At 45.3% G+C, this 8447-nt stretch overlaps 1 protein-coding gene across 1 annotated transcript; it reads right to left on the minus strand.

Moving 5' to 3' along the window:
- Positions 1 to 393: 393 nt before the first annotated feature.
- LYSMD3 (LysM domain containing 3) lies at positions 394 to 7343 on the minus strand. The gene is made up of 3 exons (XM_065046526.1): positions 7256 to 7343; positions 6862 to 7140; positions 394 to 4160 (listed from the first exon to the last, which is right to left on the minus strand). Exons 2-3 carry the CDS (start codon positions 7123 to 7125, stop codon positions 3552 to 3554), a joined length of 873 nt encoding a protein of 290 aa, XP_064902598.1. The 5' UTR covers positions 7126 to 7140; positions 7256 to 7343; the 3' UTR covers positions 394 to 3551.
- Between the last annotated feature and the right edge of the window lie 1104 nt (positions 7344 to 8447).

An 8447-nucleotide genomic window follows, 5' to 3' on the forward strand; every position in this document is an offset into this window, starting at 1 on the left:
GTTCAAATCGTGTCTTAACAGCCTAGCAGAAAAACATCACTGCTTCATACAAGGTGGCATAGCTTTCAGTGCATAGAAACATCACCACTTAACAACTTCACTACCTTAATTTTTTTATGCCTATTTCTTAATCTTAATTTCACAGAACTAACTTTACACAGAAAAGTTCCAAGTTCTACAGGGTGTGCACGGGATAAACCATTAAGGCTCCAGTTATGGTATGCTAGATGTGAATGTTATATGCAGATACTGCCAACAAAGTACTTGCTGGCCAAGGATTTTTATTTTAGATAACACATAAAAACTAGCCAAAATAAATACAAGTAGGGGCCTCCTTTAAGAAAACATGCAAAGTATATAGAGCTAAGAGTACATTATATGCACCACTTCCACTGCAGTCTAAAATAAAATCTTTATTTTACTTATATTACTTAAGTTCTTCTAAAAGCAGAGGAGCAGAAGTATTTAAAATAAGACTTGCGTCCTCGTTCAGGATTATTTTACAAAGTTACATTTTCAGCCTTTATAAAGTAGTCATACAAAGACTATTTGTGACAACATAGCCCAAAATATAGCAGATTTAACACATTTACATTTTATATGATCCAACAGTGCAATATGCACTTCAATTGAAAACCAACTCCCTGATCAACAGTGTGTTGTAATTCATCTAAAACATGATTTACCACTCAGTTCTGTTTGGGGTTTGTTTGTTTTGTTATAAACAAGTCAGTTTCTAAAAGATTAACTTTACAGATTTTTAATTTAGATCAGATTTAAGTTCCATACAGAGCAGTTACCGTGTTTACTCAGGGCTGACATGTGATGATGCATTGCCAGCTGTGTTGTGCTTCAGAAGAAAACAGTAAAGATCCCTGCATCCTGCAGAAAGCCAAGCAGCTGATGCCTGCAGATTACCAGTACTGGCAGTCCTACAATCTTGGAAAGAGACCTACTGTATCTTCAGATAAAGTCAGCTCTCTAGATTAAAAACAAGCTGTATGAAATATGCTACATCATAAAATGGTAGAAGCACACAGGGCTCTTGGTTAGAGTGTAACATGGTACAATAAAACTGCTACCCCTTTGTGTTTTTCTCATGACTAAATAAAGGCCCGTCAGGCTTAACTCTGTGACAATCAGCCACAGGCCATCCAACGCTGTGAAAGCCCAGAGCCTGAGATACACTGAAGAACTATTTGGCTGTACCACCACAGGACAAAAAACAGCTGTTAACCATTGATCTCTTTACTCATACATCAACAGCAAAGACCTTCCTGACCAAGTCAAACCACAGCTGATGTTGAGTTCAATTCTGTACCGATGGCAATTTAATACCCATCAGTTCAGGTATGTACAGTAAATTAGGCTTATGTTGCATCATCACAATAGCTAATTTCATGTTCTTTCAGAACTTCATAAAAAATGGAAGGACAAATATTAAAAATATTGAGGCTTCAGAAACAGAAGGGGAAAGAAGCAAATCAGGAACAAGCTTGCAGCAAAAAACTGATGCGTTATGTACCAAGTTTCAATCCTACATAAAAATAATTTGTCTATGTGCCAAAACTCTGTTATCTGGACTAGAGCAAGTCACCTTTTAAAGTTCAAGCCATAGAAGTGGTTTCACATTAGCCACCATAAAGTATTTTGCAATGCAGTTTGTCATACAGCCTTAGGCAGAATGGGTACTTGAGTATTCATGCCTCTGTTATTGGCATGTTCTTTTAATGGGAACAACTATTATTTTAAAAGACCTCTGAAAGCAAGCATTAAGTGAAACATGACATTCGTGCCTGTTTGCAATCCCTCTTCTATGTGGGAACTATGAGCAGTCTCACTGTCTCCACAGATGCCACTTTGAACAAAGGGTTCAAGAGCCACAGATCACAGATCCAAGTACAGCATTTCCCTGCAAGCTTTGGCCTGCTTCAATTTCAATAGAATACATTAAAAGTTATCTAATTCATGTCCATACACTGGCATGGCAGTGAAGAGTATTTACCCCACTTCTTGGGGCAATAGATGGGGCACAAGTCTTTTAAAATGTAAGTTAAGAAAGCACTTTGGAATAGCTCAAATAGTTACAAAACATTCACTTTATCAGATTTCTTCATAAGGAATATACTTAGTCAAGACGCTCAAAGGAAAGCTTATAATGGTTTAAAGGGCACTGATTATAAGTTGTATTCTATTATCTTAGGCTTTGATAACAACTGGTATTTTGAACAGGGCATTGTAAATCTTACTACACAAGGCAAACAAAACAAACAAACAAAAAATAGCAGGCAGCATCTCAGTTTTTACTTAAAAATATTCTGAGTACACAAGTACCTCATTTTTTCTGTAGGAGAAGTCCAGGTTTTTGTTTGTTTGTTTATCTTGTAGCATTTTCGTGTCAAGAAAAGAAAGGAAAAACAAAGTTGTTCAGGAAAGCCCAAGTGAATCATCCAAGAACAGAGTGGTTAATGAATACACTACTGCATAAAGAACCAAGTCTAAAGCTCCACCTGGTCTGTTCTGCTGCAATTTCAGTGTGTTGCTAGCAGTCACTAAATCTCATTTGAAGTTCTCTAGGAGATTACAGAAAAAAGTTAGTGTTTGAGGTTAATGGGCACAAAACCATTAGCACAGTTAGTACCCAAGGAACTGCTGTCTGAATAATCAGTTGGTCCTGAACTGAGATTAACTGGAGGTGGAAAAAAAAAATCCTCTAGCATAAAATAAAGACTACTGAAGCCATCACAGCAAAGTGCCACACATCTGCACTTCTTTCATTCTATACACAGCTGACCAGATGAGAAGTGCAGCCCAGTCAGTTTTCAGTAGGATGCCATGGAAGGATCAGCAAGACTCTCAGCTGGACTGTGTTGAGGCACAGTGTCACAAATAATCTTACTGCCTATACTGAAAAGTACTGAAAAATGAATAAACCACAGGCACAAGATTTGAAGATTCCAGCTTAAGTATTAGCTACTGCCTCTATAAAAGTCACTTTTAAAAAAGAACTTCGCAGTGGCAATTAATTATGGAATGATTTGGTTTTAAAAAAATCTTACTCTATACAAAAGATAGCATTATGAAAACGCAGTTTTAACTGACAACTGTAAACCCGATATTAAAATGTCAAGTGTGCTATGCAATCTATAAATACTTCAAGATGTTTAAAAGTTAGATATCCCCAAATGCCCATTTTAGGGCTGTAAAAGGTACAGTGAGACTTTTCATCTGTTAGTTCAAACTACATTTTTTCATCTCATCATTAATTAAAAAAACATATGCCTATCAAAATAGAAAAAAGTGCAAAGCTTCAGAGACAGTTTTATACCTTGATATCCCAATCTTGCATTAAAATCTCCTGTGTCAGGCATATTCAGAGATTACATGATCCACAGAAATATCCTTGAAGTGGAACACTGCCCAAAAAGGCAAGTCACACATCAGTACACGTTTTCTCCGCTTTCCATACGTATTTTGTGTTCTGTGGTTTCCCCTTTATCTAATGCTAGGTTATGTGTCTATGGATAACGGTTGCCTGGGGTTTCCCGCTGTTAAGGCTGAAGGTCTCCTTGATTATCAACATTTATAATACTCGCTGGATTAATTCCATTTTCTATTTGTTTCGGATGCGATGCTGCTGTGACAAACACGTTGGAAGATTCCATTGTCGAATGGTGACTGACATCTGCTTTCACTAGAACTTCGTAATACAGGAGATAAAAAACTGGAGTTACTATGCCAATAATCAACATAATCACAACAGCTGTCCACCATCCTATACCCCAGTCTGCTCCATAGTAAGGATCCTTGCATTTTTTAGTTTTACCATCAGTTTCAAAGCAGATCTGTTGGGCTGCTAAGGCAGAAACAACTTCATTAAGATTTTCTCTCTTTGTATCATTACACTTCACTATTTCTTCTATATCTCGATCCAGTTCTTTTAAGAAGTTGCCAGCAGTCTCATTAGCAGGGAATTTATCAGAAGGTGACGCTTCCTGCACTTCTGGAGAACAGTGAGCAGGCCGAAGGACTGGTCTTCCTTTTGGAGTGACATGTGTTTCAGTCAACACACTGAACTTTTTCACTGGAATTTTGATAGATCTCAGGGCAAAAAAATCTTGATCATTGATAAGATTGTTAACTCTCTTGATATCTGCAACCTAAAAATAACAATAATAAAAAAAGTTTAAATATCAGAGCTCCATTGAAGTGAAACTCTTTGAGATCACTACATCCTTGAGAAATACCATTCTTCCCTAATGAAACAAAAGCAGAGCCTGTTTCACCTTTTTTTAAAACCAATACCTATTCAAACAGTATGAAGTGAGGTCAAAGACCAAGTCTGAACAATATTAAAGCAAGAAGGTAATTACGAAGTAGCAAACCTCACTTCATAAGACTGAAAGACTTCACGCATACACACTTCAGGTACATTCATCTACCAGTTGCAACTATCTGAAATGAATGGGATTTTTCCTCGGTGTTCTCACATGAAGTACATTACTGTGAGTTCCTAATTAAATTGAAGACTGCTGAGTAATTAAAAATTAGGAGCTTCCAATTCATCTAGCCGCAGCAGTGGTTTGGATACTGTTTCTACTTCTGGGGAATAAGACAAAAACTAACTCTAACTTCAAACTCTCATCCTACCTCAAGTCAGCTCTCCCCCTTCCTTATTCTTGCTCAAAATTAATCTCGTTTTGCTCTCAGTAAATTCAGAACCTAAATTTAATGTGAAATACTCTGCAAGCATTTAAGTGCCCTTGGAGAATTGGAGGCTTCACGTCCGTCAGCATGGAAGGCCCAGCCAGAAACCTCGCCATAACGAAGTACTTAAAAATCAGAACTTTTTTGCAGCACCTGGTAAGCACACAGGAATTGCGTCCTTTTCAAGATGCACAGTACCTGAGTTCAGATCCTTCCTGTCCTCACTGGGAGGAAATTACCTCAGGAGGAGTTACAGACAGAAAACAAGGTAGTCAAGGACCCTCTTTGCTCAGACTGTTCCACTTACAAAACAGACGTGGCCACAAAAATTAACTTAGGGCCACCAGTGCCTACTGCCTGCACTAACCTCACAACATGGAAAAGTGTTTCAGTTCCTGTGACGCTGTACTTGTTATGTGTACTGTGCTCAATAAATCAGATAAGCATAAAAGACTGCCAAATGCAGCATTTGCCCCAGTGATTAGTGAATTTCCATGAATTCCAACAAAGATAGCAAGCTACTGTCTATTTCTGAGGCTTGATCTAGTAAGGCTGCTCAAAACACCTAATTGTGGTGGGTTCTGAAGCCAAGACTTGGTTAATGAGGCCAAGGTCTGTCATGATTATGAAATTGCTATGTCAAGACTTTGATACCTAAGCTCCTGACAGGAGGCCCCTCATTTTGTTTCTGCCTGAAGAACTGGGTAACAGCAAGACTTCTGTAAATAAGGATTCTGAATTTGGCTAAATTTGACCTCTTGAAAACTACACATCTAGCAGTCAGTCCACCAGCACACACAGCTGATTTCCTGTTAAAACTGCACAGATGCAAAGGCCAACATCAACTGAGACAGAAGTCTCTGCCTAAATTAGCACTGGCCAGACAGAAGTACCGGGTAGGAAGGACACTCACCAGACTAATTTAAGAGCTCTTAACTAGAAGTCATGAGGTCTGAGCAACAGAAAGGAAAGCGTGGGGCACATGGATAGAGACCTCCCAGCAGTACAACGTGCTCTTGCTGATAAATACACAGGCAACTTAGCAGAATTAAAAGGCAACTACAACTTATTTTTTCACTCTCCCTTAAAGGAGTTAAGGCTGCATAAAAACCATGAGAGTAGTCCAGCAATACCCTTCTCATGACTAACTCTGACAGCAGAGACAGCGCTAGAAGTGTCCACATGTGAATATGCAGGAATGTCAGTTTTACCGTAGAATGTACCCTTCAAGAGACACTGCCACAAACAAACCCATGTATCCATAGAAGTCTATGGAACTGGAATGCCAGCATACTCTGAACTTCTGAAGCCCTGGTAGCGCTACACGTTCAGGGAAGAGCGGCTGGAAAGCTGCCTGGTAGAAAAGGATCTGAGGGTGTTGATCAACAGCAGTTGAACATGATCCAGCATTTGTCCAGGTGGCCAAGAGGCCACCAGCACTGTGGCTTGCACCAGCACTGGTATGGCCAGCAGGTCCAAGGCAGGGAACGTCCCTGTGCTGGGCACTGGGGAAGCCAAACCTCGAATCATGGGGGCAATTTTGGGCCTCTCACACCAAGATAAACCTTGAGGTGCTGGAGCAAGTGGAGAAAAGGGAACAGAGCTGGTGAGGGGCTGGAGCACAAGTGTGATGGGAGCGGCTGAGGGACCTGGGGGGTTCAGCTGGAGAACAGGAGCTGAGGGGAGACCTTCTGATCTCTGAACTGCCTGAAAGGAGCTTGGAGCCAGGGGGGGTCGGGCTCTGCTCCCCAGGAACAAGCGCCAGGAGCAGAGGAAACGGCCTCAAGTTGCACCAGGGGAGGTTGAGGTTGGATGTGGGAACAATTTCTTCCCCAAAGGGCTGTGGGGCATTGGAACAGGCTGCCCAGGGCAGCGCTGGAGTCACCATCCCAAGAGGAGCTGGACACAGAGATGAGGTTCTGAGGACATGGGGCAGTGACAGCGGTGGGTTATGGTTGGACTCACTCATCTTGAGAGTCTCTCCCAACCAAAATGACTCTGCGATTCTATGAATGGCGTTTCTGATTCGCTGTCTCCACAGTAAACACCTGCAGCCACCCAGCCCAACAAGGCACCGGCCCCGCTCGCAGGCAGAGCCCCGAGAAGCCTCATCCCCGCCCGGCGGGAGGGAGCGGGGCAGCGCCCGGGACTCACCGAGCAGCAGAACTGCAGCGCGATGGCGTTCAGCGTGTCCCCCTCCTGGATATCCCTGCTCAGCAGCACGATGTCGTCCAGCCGGTCCCTTGACGCGCTCCTCCGCACCTTCTCCCTGCCTCGGGGCCGCAGCTCCGACACCTCGCCCTCCTCCTCCGGGCCTTCGCCCTCCGCCGCGCTCACGAAGGGGAACAGGTGCCCGCTGACAGGCGGCGGCGACACCGCAGGCGGCTGCAGGCCGCGGCCGGCGCCCCTGCCGGCCATTCTCCGCGGGGGGCTCTGTGGGAACAGACCGCAGGCGTGACACCCTCCGCGGGAGGTTCCCGCGAAACAGCCAAACCCCGACCCGGCTTCCAACCCGCCGCCGAGGGGAGCGCCCGGGCCGCGGCCCTACCTGCCGCCGCTCCTCATGGCCGCCGGAATGGCGGCCGCGCCGCCACGTCCGCAGGGCGGCCCCGCCCCCACCGCCCGCGCTTAAAGGGGCCGCGCGACGCTTCACCCGGGGGCGGCTCCTGCGGGGAAAGGATCCCGGGGTCACACACAGGGTCACACACAGGGTCACACACAGGGTCACAGAATGTCAGGGATTGGAAGGGCCCTGGAAAGCTCATCCAGTGCAATCCCCCCATGGAGCAGGAACACCCAGATGAGGTTACACAGGAAGGTGTCCAGGCGGGTTGGAATGTCTGCAGAGAAGGAGACTCCACAACCCCCTGGGCAGCCTGGGCCAGGCTCTGCCACCCTCACTGGGAACAAGTTTCTTCTCAAATTTAAGTGGAACCTCCTGTGTTCCAGTTTGCACCCATTGCCCCTTGTCCTGTCACTGGTTGTCACCAGAAGAGCCTGGCTCCATCCTCGTGACACTCCCCCTTTCCATCTTGATCCCCAGGAATGAGTCACCCCTCAGTGTCCTCTTGTCCAGCTCCAGAGCCCCAGCTCCCTCAGCCTTTCCTCACACGGGAGATGCTCCACTCCCTCCAGCATCTTGGTGGCTGTGCTGGACTCTCTCCAGCAGTTCCCTGTCCTGCTGGAACTGAGGGGCCACAGCTGGACACAATATTCCAGGTGTGGTCTCCCCAGGGGAGAGCAGAGGGGCAGGAGAACCTCTCTGACCTACTGACCACCCCCTTCTAACCCACCCCAGGTACCATTGGCTTCCTGGCCACAAGGGCCCAGTGCTGGCTCATGGTCACCCTGCTGTCCACCAGAGAGAGTGCAGAGGAGGCGATGGAGCTGGTGAGGAGCTGGAGCACAAGTGTGATTGGAGCTGCTGAGGGACCTGGGGGGTTCAACTGGAGAACAGGAGCTGAGGGGAGACCTTCTGATCTCTGAACTTCCTGAAAGGAGCTTGGAGCCAGGGGGGTCGGGCTCTGCTCCCCAGGAACAAGCGCCAGGAGCAGAGGAAACGGCCTCAGGTTGCGCCAGGGGAGGTTGAGGTTGGATGTGGGGAACAATTTCTTCCCCAAAGGGCTGTGGGGCGTTGGAACAGGCTGCCCAGGGTGGTGGTGGAGTCACCAGCCCTGGAGAGGTTTAAAAGGTGTTTATGAAGCAGAAATAAACAGCAGAGCAAATTATACTATTAAGCG

The sequence above is a fragment of the Columba livia genome, chromosome Z (assembly GCF_036013475.1).
Source record: "Columba livia isolate bColLiv1 breed racing homer chromosome Z, bColLiv1.pat.W.v2, whole genome shotgun sequence".
Lineage (NCBI taxonomy): Eukaryota > Metazoa > Chordata > Aves > Columbiformes > Columbidae > Columba > Columba livia.

What these genes read in the sequence shown, in the direction of transcription:
- LYSMD3 (XM_065046526.1), bottom strand. Translation starts at nt 7,125, where the DNA reads ATGGCCGGCAGGGGCGCCGGCCGCGGCCTGCAGCCGCCTGCGGTGTCG. An exon ending in CGCTGCAGTTCTGCTGCTCG is followed by an intron (nt 4,161 to 6,861) that starts GTGAGTCCCGGG and finishes TGTTATTTTTAG; the next exon opens with GTTGCAGATATCAAGAGAGT.